Here is a 25006-nt window from a genome sequence, read left to right as displayed (position 1 = left end):
TGGTATGACCCGGTGCACTTGCCGGTTAGTTTGTAGGTTATAAATTCTGCACCATATTTTTGACGCGGTTGCCGGGGATTGATTGTGATTGACAATTACTCGTTGTTTGATTACTTAGATTAGATAATTTTTTTTTCTTTTAATTTGTTTAGTTTTAGTATTATTAATTTTTGTTTTTCATTTTTTCCTTTATTTTTTTGCTTTGCTTTTCGTTTCCCACCCCCTGTCCCCTGTTTTATTTTTACTTCCTTTTACTTTTGAATTTTCTTCAAAACCTTCGTCCGTTTTTTTTTTATTTTCCTTTTTATTTTTATTTTCTTTTATTTTCATTCCGTTTCTGTCCATTATTTTTTATCTTTTTATATTTTATTAGTTTTATTTTATTTGTCTTTAATTTTCAAAAAAAAAATTTTGCATCATATATTTATTTTTCTTTAATTCTTGAAATTAAGTTTGGTGTCACCTAGTTATTTTTATTTTTATTTTTATTTTTTTGTTTATTTTATTTTATTTTTTTAATATAAATTTTGAAATTTTCATTTCCATTTTGCTTACAATTTTTGAAAATTTATTGCTTTAATTATTTAGTTGTTTTATTTTATTTCTTTTACATAAGTTACCTCACTGGAAATTCTCTGCACTCTAAAGTAGAGATTCCCATCTTTTCTTATTTTTTTGTTTGTTTATGAGCAGGAACAGGAACAAGAAATCTCTTATAGATTTTGATCCTGAACCTGAGAGAAGTTTGAGGTAGCGCTTTCAACAAGCTAGACTTTACAAGGCTAGTGAAAATCAGAGTGAAACCCTTGAAAGGGAAGCTGCAGAGTTCACCATGGATCATAATCGTGCTGTGAATGCCAATATGGCAAATCTGAATGAAAATGAACAACCTAGAAGAGTGTTGGACTCATACACTGCTCCCAATGCAGATCTTTATGGCAAAAGCATTGTGGTGTCTCCCATAGCTGCAAACAATTTTGAACTGAAGTCACAGTTAGTCACTCTTGTGCAACAAAATTGCCAGTATCATGGACTTTCTCATGAAGACCTGAATTAGTTTATTTCTAATTTCCTACAGATTTGTGATACTGTGAAGACTAACGGACTGAATCCTGAGGTATACAAACTCATGCTCTTTCCATTTTCTGTGAGGGATAGAGCAAAGCTGTTGCTAGATTCTCAACCCAAGGAGAGTCTAGATACTTGGGATAAGGTAGTCACTGGATTTCTGACTAAATTTTTTCCACCACAAAAGCTGACTAAGCTAAGGGTGGATGTTCAAACCTTCAAACAGAAAGATGGTGAGACCCTTTATGAAGCCTGGGAGAGATTCAAGCTACTGACTAGGCAATGCCCTCCGGACATGTTTTCTAAATAGACTCAGCTGGATATCTTTTATGAGGGCTTATGTGAAATGTCTAAAATGTGTTTAGATAATTCTGCAGGTGGTTCATTGCACATGAAGAAGACACCAGAGGAGACTACTGAGCTTATTGAGTTGGTTGCTAACAACCAATATCTCTACTTATCTAACAGGAATCATGTGAACTTTGGGATCCCTCAGAAGAAAGGTGTCATGAAAGTAGAAGCTTTTGATGCTCTTCTTGCTCAGAACAAAATTTTGTCTCAGCAGATGAATTTACTTACTCAACAATTGAGTGGGATGTAGGTTTCAGCTGTCAACACTCTGACTGCACCTCAAGAGGCCCCTTATGACCTGACTGGTTGTTCTATGCAAGGTGATAACTATGGTTATACTCAAACTTCTTCTGAATAGGTCAATTACATGGGGAATGCTCCTAGAAACTCCAATAATGATCCATACTCTAAGATCTATAATCAAGGGTGGAGAAATCACCCAAATTTTGGGTGGAGAGAGCAACCTCAAGGATCGTAGAATTTTAACAATAATTCTCAGGGCAGTTTTCATCAGAACAATTTCAATAACCATCAGTTTCAGTCATCTCAGCAAGTAACTCCTCAGTCTCAGAAGAACACTGATTTGGAAGCACTAATGGCAAGCTTTATACAGGAAACCAAAGCATCAATAAAAAACTTGGGGATGAGTCAATTAGCCACAAAAGTTAATGAAATTGATCAGAGGAACACTAATAGCCTTCCTGGTAACACAATTCCAAATCCAAGAGAAGAATACAAGGCTATCGCCTTGATAAGTAGACAAGTGGTAAGTACGGAAGCACAAGTTAATGAGGAGCCAGTTGAAAAAGAAGCTCTAGAGAAGAAGAAAGAGGAGGTGGAACACGCCCCTCCTAGGCATGCAGATAATTCATTCGCAGTCTCTCTTGACACTCATCCTACATTGCCTAAGGCGCCTGAGTACAAGCCTAAATTGTCATATCCTCAGAGACTTCAAAAGGAGACTAAGGACAAGCAGTTTTCAAAGTTCTTGGAAGTCTTCAGAAAGTTGCAAATCAATATTCCTTTTGCTGAGGTTTTGGAGCAAATGTCTCTCTATGTCAAGTTCATGAAGGAGCTGTTGTCAAAGAAGCCTTTAAAGGGAGATGAGACAGTTGTCCTGACTAAGGAATTTAGTGCCATCATTTAGAATAACTTGCCAAGGAAGATGCCAAATCCAGAGAGCTTTCAAATTCCATGCACCATTGGGGGTACAACCTTTGAGAAAGCGTTATGTGATATGGGAGCAAGCATCAATTTAATGCCCTTATCTGTGATGAAGAAGTTGCAAATCCAATAGGCACAACCCACAAGAATATGGCAGACAAATCTATAAAGCCTGCATATGGATCAGTGGAGAATATTCTGGTCAAAGTGGGTAAGTTCTTTCTCCCAGCAGATTTTGTGATTCTTGACACGGGGGAGGATGAGAATGCCTCTATAATCCTATAAAGACCTTTCCTAGCCACTAGGAGAGCTCTAATTGATGTAGAAGTAGGTGAATTAGTGCTTAGAGTGCATAATGAGCAACTAGTCTTTCATGTCTTCAAAGATATGCATTCAGCAGGTGAAGAGGAGAGGTACATGCAGACTGAGCTTATTAATCCAAACCTTCAAGAACCTCCTGATATTGCACAACAGAATCTACAGCTCAAACCTCCTTTGTTGACAATCAATAAAATTTCTTCTGACATCAAACCTAAGTTTGGTGTCGGGAATGCATCATTCACAAGGAGGAGGCTCCCAAAAAGAAGAAAGTACCCAGGGGATGGAGAAACAAAAAAATTCCCACTGAAGACTTCTCCCCAGGAATGAAGGTGGTATTCACTACATGCCCAATCCTGCCTCATACAGTGAACAGGATCCTGTCTCTTGAGCATATAGAGTTGATCTATGAAAGCACAGGAAAGAAGCTCACAGTGAGGCATGAAGAGCTGAGCCCCTATGATCATCCTCCTTAGAGGATTTGACCGTCAAGCTAGTGACGGTAAAGAAGCGCTTGTCGGGAGGCAACCCAATGTTTTCGTATCCTTAAGTTTGATTTTTTTTATTTTGATTTTTTTTATTTTTAATTTTATTAGTATTGTTTAAGTTTCTACTATTTTTCCTTTGTTTTTCGTATATTTTGGTCATGAAAAGTGATTAGAACAGGAATAGGAGCAATTAAAATGAATTTTTTACACCTGGAGTTTTTCTTTGCTTGAGGACAAGCAAACTTTTAAGTTTGGTGTTGTCGCTTCACTTGTGGCTTTTCTATTTATTTTAATGGCAACTAAAGGAGGCGAATCATCTTCATGGAGGAGCACAGCCTGAAGAATGAGACGGCCACTAGGATAACTGAGGTGATTGAGTTCCTTTCATTCTATATTTCCTCCCGTTCTTATTATGTTATATTCCTATTTTCTGCTATTTTACGTAGTTTCTGCATGATCCTTTGTTATTTCAATTCCTAGGTTCTAGTTTGATTTGATATTTTAATTCTGTTATTTGCTCTTAGTTCAAAAGTTGTCTCATGTATCGTTCAATGAGCTTGAATTCAAAAGAAAAGAAAAGAAGTGATGTATTGCATGAGAAATTGAGTTTATATTTAAGAGTAGTCTTATTTACTTAAATGTGGTGGTATTATTTGTGATTCTGAATGCATGACATGAACCGTGTATATTTGAATTTGAATCAAGGGATGTTGATGTATAAAGAATAGGAATTTAGAGAACTATTATGAATTCTCTGCATTTAGTGAGAGCTTAATCCTTGAAGCAACAGAAAAAGCATATAAAAAATGTTTTTAAAGAGCAAGGTCTAAGGCTCTGAGCATCAATGACTAGGGAGGTCAGACATGATTAAAATCTCAAAGAGTTGTTTCCCTAGTCATATGCTTGTGGTGTGAATGTGTCAAGTAAGCCTTGAGACAGAACACTAAGACTCGAGATCAATTGCAATTAACAGAGTATGCCAAAGGCTTTGAGCACCACTGTCTAGGAGTAATTGAAAGAAAAATCAGAACCTCAAGAGAGTTCTCCAGTTAAGTGCTTGTGGTGTTTTTGTGTCAAGTGAAGCTTAAGACAAAACATTTAAAGTCACGGCTAGGCTCAGGGTGCAAAGCACCAAAGAAAAGAGAATTAAAGGAAATTTGCTACGTTCAAGGATTAATCCGAGTAAAAAGATTAGAGAATTCAAAATATTATCCGGATTCTAATTCCGAATGACAGTGGCATTCCTCTGATTCAAAGGATAGTGAGATGCCAAAAACTATTCAGGATTACAGTGTATAAACCCCACTTTGAGAAGAGACAGGAGCTTAATTGAATACTCACTTCTCATGCAAATTCACATCCTAAGCCTATATTAGTTTGGTTGCATGAGGACAAGCAATAATTCAAGTTTGGTGTTGTGATGCGTGAGCATCTTTTCTATCCTTTTCTAGTGAATTTGCATTTAAATTACTAAGTTTAATCAAGATTTAGTTACTTTTAGCCACTATGAATGCTACCTTGAGTTGTGTGCAATTTCTATTTATTTTAGGTAGCATTCGGATGGATTTGATGGAGTTTTGTAGCAGAAAAGGAAGAAAGCGAATGATGTTGTCAACCCCGACCTCCTTGCACTCAAACAGAAAAAACTTGAGCTATAGAGGTCCAATTGATGTGATTTCAGCGGCATTGGAAAGCTAACTTCTAGGGCTTTCCTAATAGTATACCCTTTTTTCCATTTCGTTTGGCCTTCATGGCACCAAACTTGAGATACTTCAAGTTTGGCGCCACACACAAGTTTTCAAGAAGAATGCATGCTGGCTTGCTGAAGCCAAACTTGAGATACCTCAAGTTTGGCACCAGCTAAGAAGAATTGGAGAATGCATGCTGGCTTGCTGAAGCCAAACTTGAGAAACCTCAAGTTTGGCGCCAGCAATGAGTTTCCAAGGAGTGCATGCGGGTAACTTGACGCCAAACTTGAGAAATCTCAAGTTTGGCGCCAACCAAGAGAACTTGAGGAATGCTTCACGTATCATTCAACGCCAAACTTGAGTTTACTCAAGTTTGGCACCAGCAAGGACACCCCAAAGAGAAGCTTTCGATTAGGTTAAAGCCAAAGTTGGATCCTCCAAGTTTGGCGCCAACCTTTACAAATAAGGTGGTCCCCCATTCATTCAAGACAAGGCTGCACGCAGAGTTACATTAATCTTGATTAAATTTTATTTTATTTTAAAATAGGAAAAGATATTATTTAGTTTTAGAAAATATAATTTACATTAATTAGCATTAGATATAAATGAGAAAAGAATCAGCCCTTCGGGCTCTTCTCTTCTCTTACCTCATTCCGCAATTTACAGTTTACCTGAATCCTAGTTTTCTCTCTGAACCATGAGCAACTAAACCTCCACTGTTAAGGTTAGAAGCTCTGTCTATTGTATGGATTGATAATATTACTTTTCTATTTTAATTCATGTACTGATTTATAATTCAAGAATTATTTTCGTTCTTTATTTTAGAAATCTGAGTGGAATGGAAGTATGTCCTTGGTTCTACTTGAGTTCTTGTATAACTTGGAAAAGCTCTTTACTTGAACAACAGATTGAAAACAATTTTTCCTAAACTTCTAATTATTTGGACTTAACGGGATACGTGACATCTAATCCTCTTATATTTGGGTAATTAGGGTTTCTGTGGTATATAAACTAGAATTGAACTTCACCCTCTAATTGGAATTAAGTGACCAAGGAATTACGGTTGATGAAGGTTAGAGGAGACTAAAAAGGTCTAAGAAATTAGGGTTTAGTCACATATAGTTTGCCATGAATTGAATCTTGCATGATTAAGATAGTTAGTAAGAAAAGTCAATCCGAAAGATAGATATCTCTGAAGCCTTAACTGTTTCTCCATATATTATTCACAACTTGTTTATTGCTTGCTTCTGATTTTCTGAATTACTATTTAATGCAATTGAACTTTCAAAACACCATTTTTTGTTTGTCTAACTAAGTAAATCACTTAACCATTGTTGCTTAATCCATCAATCCTCGTGGGATCGACCCTCATTCACCTGAGGTACTACTTGGTACGACCTGGTGCACTTGCCAGTTAGTTCGTGGGTCATAAATTCCGCACCAGTACACATGCTACATGCATACACGCAAGACATGGGAAATTGAGGATTCATGCGTACGCATGGTGCATTCGTACGCGGAAAACCTGGCAGATTGAGGACTCATCCGTATGCGCAAGTGAAAATTTTCGCATTGTCATGCGTACGCATGCCTCATGCCTATGCATGATACACGTGAATAGTGGGCGTTCCACACGCCACAAGAGAACGAACATGTCAAACCCACATGCCTTCAAGGCTTTAATGAGCAACTTTTCAAGGGGCGTTGCACGCCACACTTGGGCGTGTTGCATGCCAAGATCACCCTTGCTTATTGAGTGGAGTTTTGCACGCCAAAGTCCGGCGTTACACGCGGGGCCAAGTTTTCAGAAGACTATTTTAAAGATCCCATTTTGAGTTCTAGGAACTAAGGGAATGGGCGTTTAATGTCACACATGGCGTGCCACATGCCAATGAGTAAAGCTTGGTGTTCTACACACCCAAAGTTGGCGTTCCACGCCAAGGAAGCATGCTCTAGGAAAGCTTAGGATTATGCATGCAAAGCATGGTATTCTACATTTGAAGCATGGTGTTTCATGTGAATTATGGCCCAACCTCCACAAGCCTTGTTTGCAACCTTCACAAGCCCATTCAGAATACAATTTGGAACCACTAAAGCCTTGAAGAAAAGATACAAAGCTAAAGATTTAATGCAGAAGATTAGATTTTGATTTGTTTTGTTTTAGAATTTAAGTTTGAATTTAATAATTAGGTTTTGTTTTCTTTAGTATAAAAAGGTCCTAAAAACACTTATTCTGACGATCAGACTCTTTGCCGTTTTTCATACCTTGTTTTTGAAGCATGAGTCACTAATCTCCTTGGTTAAGGTTAGGAGCTCTGTTAATCCTTTGATGGATTATTAATCTAAATGTTCTATTTTATATGAGGTTTATGATTTGATTTAATTCATGATTGAATTTTCGTTCTTCATCCCTAAAGATTTAGAATTGTTGAAAAACATTCTACTCCGTCTTGGATTCTAAATATTATTTTGGAAAAAATTGATATTTGAATTAGCTTGAAAACTCTTTCACACTACTTTTTTATTACATTAGGAATAGGTTCAAAGAGTGTGCGACACTTTTGAGTTTCAATTGTTGGGACTAGCTTGAATACGTGACATATAATTCAACCTAAGGACTATTTTTGAATCTTACTTGAAGTTGAATCAGAATTGTGCTTAACCTCTTTTTCTTAAGTAATTGACTAAGGAATTAGCTATTAATTAAGTTAAAGAGAAATTACATTGCCAGGGAATTAGAATTTGATTATTTATGATTTGTCATGATTAATCTTTGCATACCTCATCTAAATAGACACAAGGATTGTTTTCTTAAGGAGTGAACATCTCTGACAACTTAACTATCTTTATCATCTTACTTTCTCAACCAATCTTTGTTTGCTTTTGTTAAATTTTCTGTTTTCATGCTATTTATTATTGAAACACTTATTCTTGATTGTCTGACTAGAATAGTTGATTGATCATTGTTTACTTAATCCATTAATTCTCGTGGGATTAACCCTCACTCACCTGAGGTATTACTTGATATGATCCAGTGTACTTGCTGGTGTTTTATGGTTTATAAATTAGTCATACAAAATATTTATAAATTATTTGCAGTTACTCACTAGACTCCAATGGCATTCATAAATTAAAACGAATAAATTTAAAATAAATCTCCTACCTTAATGTTGAATATTGCAGAAACCATCAAATACGATAGCTCCGTTAACAGTTCAAGCACGCGTTCTGTTCTCTTGGCAGCAACTATGGTGGTTCTGGGCATCTCCAGTGATGGTGGAAGGCCTCAGCATCAGCCAAACAACGGCGGTAATGGTTCAGAATAGAGCCAGAGCAAGGCCAGATCAACAACAACAACAGCTCTAGTAGCAGCAGTGGCGTTCTTGTCAGATTCCAAAAATCAAATTTAGAGGTAGAACTGCGAGCCTCTCCTTTCGATCCTCCAACGATGACGTCTGGCGATGTAGCGGCTCGGCGACAACGACGACTTCCATCGACGGCGAAGAGATGTGGCAGCAGTGGTGGTCTCCACGGTGATGGCGATGGAGTGCAGGGCGGTGGCAATCTGGCTTGACAACGACGGATTCATCCTTCTCCATCACAGTCTCAACTCTTTCTCCCTCTCAAGCTGTTTCTCTCTTCGATCTCCCTCTTTTGCATCACCTTCCTCTCTCGGTGATAGCAACGGCCCAGCAAGCGGCGGCAGTTTCCCCTATACCGCTGGTGACCTCTTCCCTCTCTTTCTTTCTTCTTCTCTACTGTGGGGTTGTGTGTAGTGAAGGTTGTGCGTGTTATGCGAAGGTGAGGGGGTTTAGGGTTTTCAATTTGAAAATTTAGGGTTAGAAATTAGGGATTTTATAAAGGAATAAAGATAGGACAGATATTTTAATAAAATTAGAAGTCAAAATAATAATTTTAAAATTAAATATACATCATTAAAAATATTTTAGAACACTATTTATTAATATATTGCTGAGTTCAAATAATTATTTCTATTTTAAATTATAAAATAAACATATTAATCACATTCTATATAGTATAATTTATCAATTATCTAATTAAATCACATAACCTTTTATTATTTTTCTATCATCATAACTTTAATTTCAAATTATATAAAATAATTAATTATAATAAAATTATACAAGAATATTAATTAGCTTAACTCCAAATATTCATAAAACTAATTTAATTTCTCTTAATAAATTAGTTTCTAAAAATAAAGAATTCAAATTAATAAATAAGTCATAACTTATTCACTTCAAATTAATGATAAGTCATAACTTATTTATAATAGAAGTTACTTAAATTAAACTATACAATTCTTTTTTATTTTTCAATTACCAAAATTATAATTTTAATTATACCAAATATCCAATTATAATAAAGGTTATATAAAAATTCTAGTTAATTTAAACTTCAACTATTATAAAAATTACATATAACTCCTAATTATTTTTAAATTCAAAGTATCATAAAGTTTTATTTAATTATTTTTTAGTAAAATAATTTTCTTAAAATAAAATTCTCAACTAATATAATAAATCATAAATAACTCATTATTTAATTTCCAAAAACTCAGATTATTACAGTCGCTGCTGACTTCTTGATGTTGTTGTTTAATTTCTTCTCTTTTTTTCATCATCTTTTTCCTTTTCTATAAATATTCAAAAAACTAAACAAAAATTTTTATGCACAAAAAATTTGTATGTTTATATCTTAAAAATTTGTTTATTATGTGTAAAAATTTGTATACTATACCAATGAAATACGTATAATGTACAAAGTACTAATGTATGAAGTTACAAACATAAAAAATCAAGAAATTCAAAAAGTGGTTCCTTGGTTGATTAAATTTTATTGAAGTTAAAGTTAGTTTTTTGACTTAGTCTTAGATAAATTTGTATATATATAGACGTCCTTAGTTGTAAATAATACAATAGTTCTTTTTATAACTTAATTCTATCCAGTTTTATTCTATTCCATTTAGTGCACAATTTTATTTTCTTCTTTTATAATTTAAATGCACCATTATTCGTTCATGTAACGTATAAATTTTGGTGTACAGTATAAAAATCTTAATTTATAGTGCAGAAATTTTGATTTGCACTTCAGATATTTTTTAAGAATTACATAATTAGAACATTGACTCACCCAACTCATAAAATACATTTGCAGTAAAAATTTGTGTTATGTGCAAAACTTGTGTATTATGTTTTAAAAATTTATATGCTATGTGCAAAAATATTTGTACTATATTGATAAATTTATGTTGTGCATTATGCTTTAAAAATTTGTGTATTATATTAATAAAATTTTGTATTCTCTAACAAAAAATAAATTTTTATATTCTTCAATAAAAATTTATGTATAGTAAAATAATAATAAAAATAATAATAAAATATACATACATTTTTTTTTCTGTTAAATTTTACACCAATTTAGTTGCACTTAATTGAGTAAATGCCCATAATGATTTCTGAGATTCGGATCGTTACTCAATGTGGTCCCTAAGATTCCAATTGCACCATTGTAATCCTCCAGATATGGCTCCGCGCACCATAATAGTTCCTGGACAGTTTTCCGGTGATGAGTCATCATCAAGACACTGACGTGGCCTCATTTTGCCACGTTGGATGGTGCCAACGGCTAGTTGAGCTGGCACAGTTTCAATTTATACCCAACGTGGTTCCTCCCTCTATATTTAACCTTAAATCTCCAAATGTTCAGTAAGTTAATTTCTTCTTCTTCTTCATCGTTGTTTTCTCATTCTTGTTGTTGCTATTGTTCTTGGAGCTGGAAGTGAATATCCATGATGGGTGGTGGAAGCACTAGAGTTGGAAGCTCTATTAGTTCACTGTGCAGTGGCCATGGGACGAGAACGCAAAGCAGGAGCAGAAGATTCGGGGTGCCGGAATGGTGCGGTTGCGGCTGCCAGCCAGTTCTCAGGTGGTCTGGGACATATTCAAATCCAAATAAACCATTTTTTGGTTGTCCCAATTATAATGTGAGTTATCAGTATTACTTGTGTTTTTATGATTGCTCCTACCTACCTGACTGTTCTTCTCTTGTTCTTCTTCCCTGAAGCTTGAGCATGTTATATGTTTGCTTGATTACAGACAAGTGAAAATAGATGGTGTGGGCAGATATTGGGCAGGATGAACCAGTTGAGAAACCAGAATCTTATGGAGATAATCATGAAGTGAAGATGAACTTTGATTGGAGGCTTGGGAGATTAGAAGAAGATATCTAGAATGAAAAATTAGTTAACCAATTGTTGGTATTAGTTGTGTCTGTATTGATTGTGTTAATTGTTATCCTGTATTGTAAAGCCTGAGTTAAAAGAGTTGGTGGTGTGTACCCTGTATTCATTGAATGAACAATATGTAAAAAAATGATAACATGATTATGGTATTAGAAACTGTTGAATGGTGTTTGTTGATGGAATTTAAACTTGGATAACTCAATTAATTAAAACAGTAATATGCTAACGAAGGCAGTATAAGTGATTGAAAACCAGCCAGCACTGTATTAAGATAATGGTTCAAATATAAAAGATAAGTGTATTAAGATATTAGTTTAACTTAACACAGTTAGTCACATAACACAAAGGGCAGCCAACTAACATGAGCATGTTAAACAAAGTCGCCTCCAAAGGGAGGACTTTACAGCAAAATATAAAGGATTGTTTTTTTCTTGTGTAGTCTTTGTCTAGCAAAAAGTATTAAATTCAACACAGAAAGTCCTATACATATTAAGCTAAAGTCTTCAATTCTTCTTTCTTGGAGCCTTAAATCCTGGAGTTGGAATGAACTTCATGTAATTGACAAGTCTTGTTGTAGTTCCTGAACTAGCACCCTGCATGGGATTCACTGGGACAGAAGTTGTTAGTGGAGAGGATCTTCTCCTTGGTGATAATTTTGAAGGCCTTTTTATTCCATGATCTTAGATAGAAAAAATTTACATTACACATAAATTATGATTTACTTGAATCACAAAAAATTTAAAAAATATTAATAGGTAGTTAACTTTTGAGAATCTTCTACATCAGAAGCAGTTGGCTGAGATATATCTATCTCTACAGGTTGTGCATCAGAAGTGGAAGGTGCAATCTCAGTAGACTGCACAAGAGGATTGTCTTCTCCATCACGTTAGTCACCATCATCTTGAGGCTGCTGAAGTTGCTGCTCAGATACAGGCGTACCTCCTTCATTTTTCTTCTTCTTATCAGCCTCAGCAGCAGTAGCAGCAACTGCAGCAGCTGCAGCAACCGTAGGAGCATCACAAGCTCTCTTCTTCTTACAACCTCTCTTTGTATATCCTTTATCACTATAGAGCATGACCACAATCAAACAGAACATCTCATGAAATCCCAACCTAATCAAACCATAGAACCATAGTAATAGGAAAAAAAAACCATAATTTCAACCACACTTACAACACAAGCATATACAAAAACCATCATGCATTGCAAAAAAAGAATAAAAAAATTTACCTTTACAAATGGCAGAACATCTTGTTTCTAACGCAAGAGGAAACCAACGATGAAGTGAAACTTGATTTTGATGTCTTTTGAGTGCAAGAATTTCAACCTCACCAATAGAACCCTAAGGTAGTGGCATTTATGAAGAGAGGATGAACAATAAGAAGAAAAGAAGACAGAGGGTGGAAGTGGAGAAGACAAGTGAAGGAAGGGTGTGTTTTTTATCAAACCCGTTTCATATTTTTATTTTGAGTCAAACGACGACGTTTTTACTAAATTGGGGCGCCAACCCAAAATGCCAACGTTTTGGCTCTCCAACGTGGCAACTTAATGACACATCAGATTGTCGGTCATGACTCATCACCGAAAAACTGTTCAGGGACTATTATGGTGTCCGGAGTCGTATCTGAAGGATTACAATGGTGCAATTGAAATCTCAGGAATTACATTGGGTAACAACCCGAATCTCAGGGACTATTATGGGGAAGTTACTCGCACTTAATTATAAAAAGACTTATGCAGGAGGTACTTATGCGTTTGTTTCTAAGAACAGGACAGGACAAGGCACTGAAAACAGGACAGGACAAGACACTCATGGACAGAGACACAAAATTTTGTGTTCTTGTATTTTGTTTGATGATAAACTAGAACAAATGATGAAAATTCAATTTATTCTCATTTTTTTCATTTAAAAAATTTGAGATGAAAAATATAACAATAAAAAATATAATTATGAAAAATTAACAAGAATAATGAAAGAAAAAATAAAAAATAAGTTGTGTCTGTTGTTAATGTCTTCATATCCTTTCTATAAGAATAAACACAAAATACACTAATTCAATGTATATATTATCTCTATCCATATCTCTAGACATATTGTGCATGTTTGGGCGCCATTATTTTGTTAAAAAAAGATCTTTTTTTATTTTTTAACGTGTTTGGCAAATTTCTAGTAGTAAAAGTAAAAGCACTAGTAAAACCAGAAAAAGATCTTTTTTGAGAAGCTGTAATTTACATCTTTTTTTAAAAGATCTTTTTCCCTAAAAAAAATATGTTTTTCATGTAATAAATAAACAAAAAAGTACTTTTATATTGTTATACCCAAACATAATTGATTGATAAAAAAGCCTTTTTACATGAGATATCCAAACATAAAATTATTTTTACTTTTCTATAAGATCTTTTAAAAAAAAATAATTCGAAAAAATATCTTTTTTTTAAAAGCTCACCCAAACAAGCCCATTATTTCTGTGTATGTCTCATCTTTCAAATACAATTTTATGTGTCATTGTACCTGTCTCAGGTCCAGTCTATGTAAACAAACGCAGCCGTTGGAACGCTGATGGTCGGTATAGAATTTTATGTATGAATTGGTATTAATGATGAAGTAACGAGAAAACGAGAGCCCTGATGGAGTGAGAGAAGAGAGAGATGTTGTGCATGCCCAGCTGCAGCCGATTCATTTCCTGCTCCCAACACAACCACAGCCTTCGTTTTGGTCTTCACCTTCACAAACAGCCACTCACGTTGAGCTTCATCCACTGTGGGTCCCACCACCATCAAATGGCAACGTCGTCCTTCGACTTCCTCGCCAAGAAGCCTTACACTCCTCCTTCTTGGGCCTCCCACCTCAACCCTTTACCCTCTCATGTCTTCTCTCTTGCCCATGTAACTGAATATTCAAATAATATCATAACACATCTTTGTTTTAATTCTTTCTTCATCTTTGTTTTCTCCCCTTTTACTGTTTTGTTATTATTATCTTCGTCAGCGTCCTACGCCAATTCACAGATGGAACCTCCCCAATTTGCCACCAAATACCGAACTCTGGCTCAAGGTTAGATGCTATTACTATTCATTTCGAAACCCTTGCTTTTTAACTAATGACTGTTTATCTGAGACTGTTTTGATTCATTTCTCGAAATTTTACTTTCATGATTTGTTGTTGTTGTTGTTGTTTCGCATATACATAGCGGGACGACCTTTCAGGAATGCAACTGAGTGGAAACAAGGTCAGGAAATTGGAATTCTTGATGGCAGATGCTGTGTCGCAAGGCGCTGACTGCATAATCACGATTGGAGGCATTCAGAGCAACCACTGCCGCGCCACTGCGGTGGCGGCCAAATACTTAAACCTTGATTGTTATCTTATACTCCGCACTTCTAAGGTTGGAGAATTTATTTTCCTTTTTAATTTAATTTCCTGTTTTTAATATTGGTTATAAAACTAGCACCTTATTTGAACAAATTACCATTTTTGTTGACAATTCTAACTATTAAACATGTAAACTAACTTTATACTTATCAAAGATCAGGGGTACTTCGACAAAACTACCCAAATGAATAGTCGGCTAGGTAGTTTTGCGAATGTTTTGGGTAATTTTATTGAATTAACCTGATTTTTAATGAGTATCAAGTTAGCTTATATCTTTTATTATTAGAATTATATCAACTTAGCTTATATCTTTTATTATTAGAATTGTTCAAGCTTAAATCTTCTATGGTAAAAAACACTAATTTATTCACCTTAATTACATTTTGTTTCCTATTATTGATGGGAATATTTGGTGAAGTGGTGAAACCAATGCACAAAATCATAAATGGTTTAAATTGCAGTTGCGGTTACATAGCATTTCTAGCAATTCTAGAAAATTGCAAGGAAATGTAGCTGATGGCAGATGTTGCTATGATGCTGTTGTGGAGTGTTGCAACAGCATTGGCTTTAGTTGCTGTTCAGACTGTAACTTAAAACTACGAAATCATATAAAATTAGGAAAGAGAAAAAAAAAACTATGGTGATATTTCAAATTAATAGTGAGAAGAAAGAAGGAAAAAAAAAAGTCTTGTCAATTTCAGGCCCTTGTCGACCAAGACCCAGGATTGGTAGGCAATCTCCTGGTTGAGCGTTTGGTAGGAGCACATGTTGAACTTATATCAAAGGAAGAGTATGGAAGAATTGGAAGTGTGGTGAGCACACTCTCAGTTTTTGTTTTGTTCTTTCTTAGTTGTTGTACCAATTCATTCACAAGCTACTTTACTCTTAAAACATATTTCACTGCCTCCCTTATTTCTTGTATGTTAACTCACTTAATTTGGCATGTGTTTGCTGACATTCATATTATGGTTTTTCATGTTCGCACCAAGACAGACATAATGACTTCGAAACCAAGTTTTAAACTTATAATACAACTTCCATGAAGTATGAAAGCTTTCCTTTTGAAGTTTAGCTATTGGCTATTTTTGCTTTGAAATTAGTAAATATCATTATTGAGAAAGCTAAAAGGTGTAAATATTTCTTCAACAGCTATCTTACTTGGTACAAGAATGATCTAGAAATATTTCTCCACCATAATGCAGCAAACGTGTTGCTGCTAATGTTGTGCCACACACTTGGTTTTCATTGTTGTAATATATCTGTAGAACGTCTTGCCGAATGTGTTAATTTTTATCTTTTTCCTCTATTTCCATATGTATTTTGCAATAATTGGTTATTGTAAGCTTCTGTGTTTCCCCAAATTTTGGTTTTAGCTGGATTTTTTCCCCCTGATTTACATGTTATCTGCTCTCATTCTGCAAATTGTTGCTACGGTCATGCGGCATTAATTAATGAACAATAGTTTCCTGTTCTCTGGTTGATTTGATTTGGCATATTTATTATTTAGGAAGCAACATTTTTTGCTGTTTAGTGCCATTTTTTTATGTCAACTGTGTTTTAATACTTTAGTGTAGATATTGCTAAACAATAACATAATATTTACCATCAAACTGTTTCCTAGACACTCACCAATGTTCTAAAAGAGAAGTTGATAAAGGAAGGGAGAAAGCCATATATTATTCCCGTTGGTGGATCAAACTCTTTAGGAACATGGTGAGTGAGACAAAATCACTAATGTAATTTTCTTTTTCCCTTTTACAATTCCCTTGATCCCAATAAGCTCAATGTATTTTAATGTCCAAACATATTAGTTATATTGCATTGCTTTTTGTTTTCTGCATCTGTACGCTGAACATTGACCATGTTTACTGTATCTTAAATGAATTCCCTTGCTTAAATTACCTGTTCATGATTTAATATGTCTAGGTAGGTTGTGAATTTAGTCTCCAAAAGCCAATGCATTATCACCTCCTCCTTTTCCCTCCTTCCCTCCCTCCCCCCGCCCCCACAACCCCCTTTCTCTCTCGCTCTTCTCAGATCATAGTTGAAAAATGATATAATGATAAATATTATTGGAATTTTTGGAGGTCCATGCTTAAACCGTTAGGTAACAAAGCTCTCTTACCATTGTCTAAATGGTCTATAACTCTATATCTATTACACCGATAAATTGTTACTTGTCTATTATTTTTAATATAAAGGTATTTTGTAAGAAACTGGCATCTAGATTAAGTAGAAAAATGAAACAGTGATACAAGGGCAAGGGAGACAGAGTGATATCGGTGAGATCACCCAATTTCTCAATATTTGTTATTAGTATTTAGTAAAAGGAAGGTATACCAAAATTATTAGGTATTCGAGAGACCTGATTCTTTCCTAAGTCCTACCATCTGATCTCAACTTTTTCCAGGCCTTTCCCACAACCCTTTATAGTTCTCACCACTCTCACATAACATAATGCTCACTCTCTCGCACATTTTTCAGCTAGGCAAGTTAGTTACCAAATCCCATCCTTGCCTATAGTTCACTCAATTATAGTTAGGTCCCTAATTTCTAATTTGCTTGGTACATAACATATTTCTGTGAAATTGGTGAGTGTCTAAGTGGATTTTAGCTTTGGGCCACATTGACATTGTTTTACAATTTTTGATTTAGATACGTTATTAGTTTATCTTACATTATTATGATTTAATTCTGATTTAGGGGATATATAGAGGCAATTCGGGAAATTGAGCAGCAAATTCAAAGTGAGGCAAATGATATCAAGTTTGATGATATTGTTGTAGCTTGTGGCAGGTTCTAGTCTACTTGATCAGTTTATGTTTTCCTAAGTTACTTTCCATATATTTCTTCTTAATGGATTCTCTTTTAGATTACTTTATTAGCATATTCTAGTATGCATAATGCAACCAAACGAAAATAAATTATCTTTCTTGAAAAGAAGTATGAGTTATGTAGTAAATCAAGATCTAGTGATAAATTTTATGTCCTCTATTGGTTTTCACTTTCATAAATGAGAGTGAGTTTTAAGTCGTAACATTGTACATTTTTAATTGAGATATCATCAATGGTTAGATAAGTTTTTCTTCTATTTAACACCTCATAACATAATTTTCAGTGGAGGCACAATTGCTGGTCTATCATTGGGGTCATCATTGAGTACATTGAAAGCAAGAGTATGTCATCCATCTATGAGATTCAAGTAAATCAGATTATTGGAACCAGCATATATCATTTCTGTGCTCCTCCCTGTAGGTACATGCATTTTCTGTCTGCGATGATCCAGATTACTTCCACAACTTTGTCCAAGGCTTGCTTGATGGACTGAATGCTGGTGTCAACTCAAGAGATATTGTTGACATACAAAACGTGAGTGTTGTGGCAAAATAGAAAGTAAAGACCTATATGCATGCTATTCCTTGGTCTTGCTGCTGCTGCTTGTTCTTGTGCTCTAATCACATTAAAGTCCTATAATCCTCCTATATATCTCTAATAAATTGAACGGTAGCCTTGGAGCAACTGTTAAGTTGTCTCATTTTTACCTAAGGTCACAGATTCAAGCTGTGGACTCGGTCATCACTCTTGCCTTAGGTTAGGCTTTCTACATTACATGTATAATGTGGGATGCTAGTTTTCGGGGCTGCCCTTTTTGTTAAAAAAATCTTAAATTTGTTGTTGCTTGTTATTGGGGAAAAGAATGATGAGACATCTACATAGCAAGCATGCTTGACTTCTCGTAATGTGCACATGTTTTCTGAATACATAGATTTATCATTTGGAATACTTGCTTGATAATCTATGTTCACACTGGTCTTTCGATTGACAATTAGACTTTAATTATATCTACAGGCCAAGGGTCTTGGTTATGCATTGAACACCTCTGAGGAGCTTAATTTTGTAAGAGAAATTGCTGCAGCTACTGGTGTTGTTCTAGACCCGGTATACAGGTATTATAATAACAGTGCTATATTTGGGTTTATTAAAGTGAATGCGATGACCATTTTTTTGGTACGTAGATCAAGGCTCAGTAGTTTTCTCTGCCTTGTTCCCGTAGTTGGCCCAATTAATGAAGCATTATTTGTTTGATTGAAAAATAATATTCTATAAGTAGAACCAATCAACCAGAATGCCATATTTGTACTTCCTCTAGAAATTTCTGGGTTCTGTCATATCAAATTGGTGATGAAGAAAGTGATATTGAAATTGGGAATGGATCGTCTGAATTTCTTTTTCTCTCAATTGTTTTGTAAAGTGTGATTCCTCACCATACTCTTGTTAAGTAGGACCAAGAGAAAATATGTGAGAGAAGATATTGAATGGTAAAAGATCACACTTTACAAAACAATTGCGAGAAAAAAAAAATTGAAAGAATCCATTCCCATTGAAATTCGATGTTAATTTTTTATTTGGGATCATAGCCTTATAGGACTCAGGAGGCTTAAGCCCATCTTCTGATTATAGCTATACACCATCAGAACTATGAAAATGTCTATGAACCATGAATTTATCAAAATTAGTTTCTATGAAAAGTAACTGAATGGTTCTTGTTAAAAAGCGTTGAACACCATCATCGAATCCTGTTGAATAATTATACCTTTTTGGAATCCTTTGGAAATGGAATTGATTCCTTGTTTGGTACATAAAAACTGAGGATTGATTTAATTTATAAATCCCATGGATTTACTTTCCATCAAATCTCAAAACCTCTCATTTTTTTTATAGGATTTTATTAGAACTAGAGTGAGACCCGCGCAATGCGCGGAGAGATAGATTATTTATACTTTATAGTATATTTTAATAATTGTTATATTAAAAATATTTTAGAGAACATATTATAAATATATTTTGAATTTATTTATTTTTAAAAAAGACATAGGTTATTTATATTAGAGTTATACAAAACGGCTCTTTTTTTTGTATATGGAAGTAAAAGTGGTGATATACCTTAACATTGTAATTTTTGGTGTTCTTCAAAAGTGTGGAAGATACACAAATCGGAGGGTCCGATTTCTATACTTCAAAATTTTTAATTTTTTTTAACAGAAATCCTTCGGTCCGATTTTTGTTCTCTCACAAATCCCTTGGTCCGATTTCACAAATCTCTCAGTCCGATTTCTGTATCCTCACAAATCGGACGGTCCGATTTCTGTACTTCTCACAAATCGGACGGTCCGATTTTTGTTTATCTAATTAAACGGTTTCACATTTGAGAATAACACCCATCAACCCACATTTTGAAAAAACATAGTTGCTACTCCAATATCAAAAACAAAATCTGTATACAAAACTGTATTTTCATTTTTTTTTTCATTTTTCGATTTGCATTAATGGCTACACTTTGTCTTTTCTTACGAGTTTTTTGTTTGTAAATAATTAAAAAAATAAATGAATGAGAATGAAAAACATATAAAAATGTTATATTAAATTTAAGAAATTTTTAACAATTAGTATGAGAGATTAAGAAATGAAGAGTAATAAGAGTCTTAATATGTATAAGTTGTAGAATTTGAATATTTGTAACTGAAATTTTTTATAATTATTATTATTATGACACTTTTAATGTATGTTTATTGCATTTAATTAGTACTTGATGTTTCAATTGAATAATAATAAATAAGAGTTTTTTGTTTTAATTTTTTTAAAACATTTTACTAAATAGTGATTGGTTGATTTTCATTTTTTGCCAAGTCATTAGAATTGCTGATGTGGTATCATTAGCAAAGAAAAGATGACTTAAACTCATTGTAGAGATGGTTGGTATCAGTTTTTATATATTATAAATAGAAAATAGATAGATTGAATTGATGTGGTATTTTTAAAATGTAAAAAGTCAATTTTACCCTTTTTGATATTAAAGAGAAGGGTTTGAAAAGGGAGCCTTATCGACACCAGACACCAGGTTACATGCCCAACTGCCTTGGGCTACCCCGTGTGGTGGGTGACAGTCTGGCGGTGTCCAGTGGCACTTAATCAGTGGCGGAAGATTGTGTGATACAAATATATAATTAGAGAGTAACGGATTACACTGTAAAATCTTACCCTCCCCCAATTCAATTCTCATTAGTTTACAATTCAAACATAAAAAATGATTTCCAAATCAATTGAATTCTTATTTTATCAGTTATTTCAAACATGTTATTTGATTTACAATTCAATTCAAATAAAATCAACTCCAGAAAGTTTTGGTTCCAAACATACTTAATATTAAAGAATTGTTTGGTATTGGATTAGATTAGTTTTCATAAACTTATTAGGATGAGAACTTTGGGTGGTATGTCTGAGATCCTAGATTTAAAAATGATTGCCACCATTGTACAAAAATTTGTTTGTTTTCATAAGCTGTTCTGAATTCAACATATTTTATATAATTGATCATATGAAAATTAATCATTTTGAAATAATCAGCTTCTCTCTATAATAAGCTTCAAAATGTTGCTTATGCTTATAAGATGTTTTACAAATTAAAATCATCAACCTATTTTTTTTAAAAAAAAAGATATTTATACTTATTATTGTGAGGATTGGAATAATTATTAGTGTTTCTCATATGGGAGCCACTTGGATAAAGATGTCAAAAACGTCTTTTTTTAAAAGATATTTTTGAAAAATTAAAATTTAACACATATAATCAATTAAACCGTGTTTTTTTTATTGAAATTAGATCGAACAAATCAGTTTAGCCAAAAAATTAATAAATTAAATTTTGAACAAGTATAAATTAATATTTTTTATAAAAAATGACTACAATATCTCTATTATAAAAAAACTAAAATACCCATATATATATATATATATTGAAAATTCTAAATCCTTATCATATGACGACAGAGAAGAAAAGGGTTATAATTTAGGATTCTCAAAATTAATATATATAATAAGAGTATTTTAGTCATTTTCTATAATAAGGGTATTGTAGTTATTTTTTATAAAAAATAATATTAATTTAGACTAATTCAAAATTTAATTTACCATTTTTCGGTCAAATTAATTTGTCTGGCCTAATTTTAACAAAAATAATACAATTTAATCTATTATGTGTTAAATTTTAATTATTAAAAAATATTTAAAAAAAAAAAACGTTTTAGATGTCTTTATCCGTCGGAAAGGCTCCCTTCTCATATTTGCTCTCTTTTGGTCTCACAATTTTATAAAAACTAGTATTTTTACCCGTAATATTATTACGGGAATATAAGTCTTTTAAAATTACGTAAGTTCTGGTATTATAGATTATGACACGAAAAATTTATAATATTAAACTATTTTTATAAAATGGTATTAAGGGAGAAAAGTTCTCGTCGGCTAAAAAGACCAGAATCTTAAACAAAATTAAATAATAAATTTTTTAGTTATTATTTTCAAATGAAAGAGTTTAATTTTTTTACTTAATTTTAACATTCGTTATCTAAAATTTAAAAGAATTTAACGTGTATATTTTTATATTTGATTAGGTATTAAGTTTGTTGCACAAATAGAAATAATTAATTTTTATACTTGCTATTTAAAAATAATATTTTTTCTATATATATAAAAATATAATTAGATATTAATATAAAAAAAATTTATATTTATAGTTATAAAATTAACTCATTTTTTTAAAACAATTGAATCTTGATTCTAACTTTTAATCACAACATTTGTATTTTTTTTAAAATTATATGTAATAAATATTTAAAAGAAAAAAGTAAAAACATATATTAAAAAGATAAGCAGTAAAAATTTAAATTTAAATAAAATATATGTATATAATAATATTTTTTATTTAAATTATATTATGTTGTTAATTTTATTTTTTGTAGAACATAAAAGTAGAAAAAAATAGAGAATGAGAGAAAAGAGAGAGAAAGATAAAGAAGAAGAATGAGAGAAGGAGTTTGTTAATTTTGGAAGTTAAGAAAATTTTTTATTTTAATTATAATGAAAATATCTAGTGACAAATTTTGATTTGTCAAATTACTAATATAAAATATGAATTATAAATTATATATAGAGTAGGAAGGATAGAGAGAAATAGAAAAAAAGAGAGGTAGATAAGAAAATATAAGAAGGATGTTTACTAATTTTAGAGGAAAATATTTTCTCTAAATTTTAATAAGAGAGTGTCGTATGACACATTTTAGTTATTAAATTAGTTAGTAATATATAAATATAATATAAAATATAGCTATATTTCAATTTTAGTATTTTAATTTAATTTAAATACAATTAGAGAATGTTATATTGTATATTTTGATTGTCAAATTCGTAATTAGTCATTAATAATGATAATGATATATAAGAGAGATAGAGTGAGTGAAGGAATGAGAGAGATAGAGAAAGGAAGAGAGAAGAGGGGAGAGTTTTTTAATTTTGAAGAAAAAGATTTGATTTCAATTGCAATGAGAGAGTGACATGTGGCACATTTTGGCCTTAAAATTAGTAATATATAATAGATGATTCCAAAATGGTTATTGGGGCAAGGTCGAACTTGGTTCTTAGAAGTTCCTTATGCATACTTTTAACCACTGAACTTAAGAAAACCGTTTTTGTATTTATTGAGTTATTGCGACACGGAGTGCCCGGTAAGGTGCTAGTTATTAAAATCCATTTTCACTATAATGCTCACGAGACCATTCACGAATTCATTTAGGGTTTAGTTGTGAGTTAGAGTTTTGGAGGGAAAGGGAGAACAAGGTTAGATATGTAGTGTTAAAGTTTGAACTTTTACACTACAAACCTTTTCATCTCCTCCCCTTCAAAATCTCAACTCACAAACAAAGGGGAGGAATGAAAGGTTTTAGCTTGTTACAAAACATGAATGTTCAAGGTACCAAGTTTGCTGCTATTTATTCAACACTTCATTTCTTATTTCCTTGGCCTGTACCTTAATATCAGTAGTACAAATTCCAAACATATGGAGAAAATAAAAATCTAAACAGAAATGTAAACCTAGTCAGATAACATACATTCAATGTTGCATATTTTACTTAAAACTTCTTATTTGGTTGTTGTGACTTGTAACACTTTCAGTGGGAAGGCTGCATATGGATTGCTGAAAGATATGTCTGAAAATTCAAAGAAATGGGAAGGGAGGAAGATCCTCTTCATTCACACAGGCGGCCTCCTTGGATTGTACGACAAGGTCGATCAGATGGCTTCTTTGGTGGGCAATTGGCGTCGAATGGATGTTGCTGAATCTGTTCCTAGGCAGGATGGTATTGGGAAAATGTTTTAGAAAAAGGAAAATTAGAAAGACTAGGATTGCTTTCATTATTGTTTTGTAATAACTGTATTGCGCACGCTGAAAGCTGCCGTACGATATAATAACGTTCTCCAAAACAGTGTCAATGTTACCAATGATCATGATTCTTGTAATCATGGGTGCTGTTCTTTAGATTGGAGTTTGGAATGTATCACTTAAATGCCTCAATATAGCAATGTATTGTTTCTGTTTTGTTTGTAACATTCAGCAGATTTGGGGACTAATTTGATCTTCAGGATTACATTCCCATCCCCTCCTTAATACATGACAATATTAAAGATTAATATTCAAAATAGTTCTTAAAAGATTAAGCTCAAGTTCTCAAAAGATAAGATATTTTAAAGTAGTTTTTTAAAGTTATAATTATGTTAGATTAATCTTTTCGTTAGTTAAATGATTTATAGTATAAATTATTTTAAAATATGTTATCATCAAATAGAAAAATCAATTTAATTTACTATTATATATTTTAGAGACTAATTCAAGGTATTTCATTTTTCAAGGCTCAATTGATATAGAATGTTTTATAGATCATTTAGATCATTATCCTCAAGTATTACACTCTTGCACCCCTCTATTTCCTAAACATACCCTTTTTTTAAAATAAAATACAGTACCTTCCCCCGAGAGAGAAAGATTCTATAATGCTCTCCGTCTATTTCTATAACAAGCCCTTTCCCCTCTATAAAAAGTAGGAAATGTTTATGGTGGAAGAGAGTAAATACTATATTCGGTTTTTATCTACTTTTTTTTAATCATAAGGCGATTTCTATAATTCTATGTATTAAAAAAAATATTTTAGTTTCTAACAAAATTATTTTGAAACAATAAGATTCTTTTGTTAAAAAAATCGTTAAATAGTAACAAAAATTAATATTGTAGGGTTTTTATTGTAATTTGTGAGAATCTAAAATTCTACAAAATTTTTTTCTACAATAAGACCAACTATTATCATTATTATCATTGTCTTTTTCGTCACCATTATAATTTCTACTTCTATCTATTCTTAATATATAAAAGTAGATACATAAGTTTATTCACATTACTTTTAAA

General features: G+C 32.8%; 1 protein-coding gene and 1 non-coding gene across 2 annotated transcripts; one reads left to right on the top strand and one right to left on the bottom strand.

Annotated features, from left to right (window-relative positions):
* Nucleotides 1-1261: 1261 nt before the first annotated feature.
* On the bottom strand, nucleotides 1262-1369 carry LOC112732127 (small nucleolar RNA R71). Its single transcript, XR_003167864.1, has one exon. It is a non-coding gene; the product is annotated as a small nucleolar RNA R71 (small nucleolar RNA).
* Nucleotides 1370-13856: 12487 nt separating this feature from the next.
* On the top strand, nucleotides 13857-24140 carry LOC112727441 (bifunctional D-cysteine desulfhydrase/1-aminocyclopropane-1-carboxylate deaminase, mitochondrial). The gene is made up of 10 exons (XM_025777174.3): nucleotides 13857-14228; nucleotides 14332-14397; nucleotides 14534-14728; nucleotides 15417-15527; nucleotides 16337-16428; nucleotides 17419-17511; nucleotides 17834-17891; nucleotides 17971-18084; nucleotides 18565-18662; nucleotides 23722-24140. The coding sequence occupies exons 1-10, from the start codon at nucleotides 13992-13994 to the stop codon at nucleotides 23924-23926; spliced, it is 1269 nt and encodes a 422-aa protein (XP_025632959.1). The 5' UTR covers nucleotides 13857-13991; the 3' UTR covers nucleotides 23927-24140.
* Nucleotides 24141-25006: the final 866 nt, after the last annotated feature.

Source organism: Arachis hypogaea, chromosome 12, assembly GCF_003086295.3.
Source record: "Arachis hypogaea cultivar Tifrunner chromosome 12, arahy.Tifrunner.gnm2.J5K5, whole genome shotgun sequence".
Taxonomy (NCBI): Eukaryota; Viridiplantae; Streptophyta; class Magnoliopsida; order Fabales; family Fabaceae; genus Arachis; species Arachis hypogaea.
The sequence above is the reverse complement of the archived record's forward strand: the minus strand, read 5'-3'. Positions and strand labels throughout refer to the sequence as shown.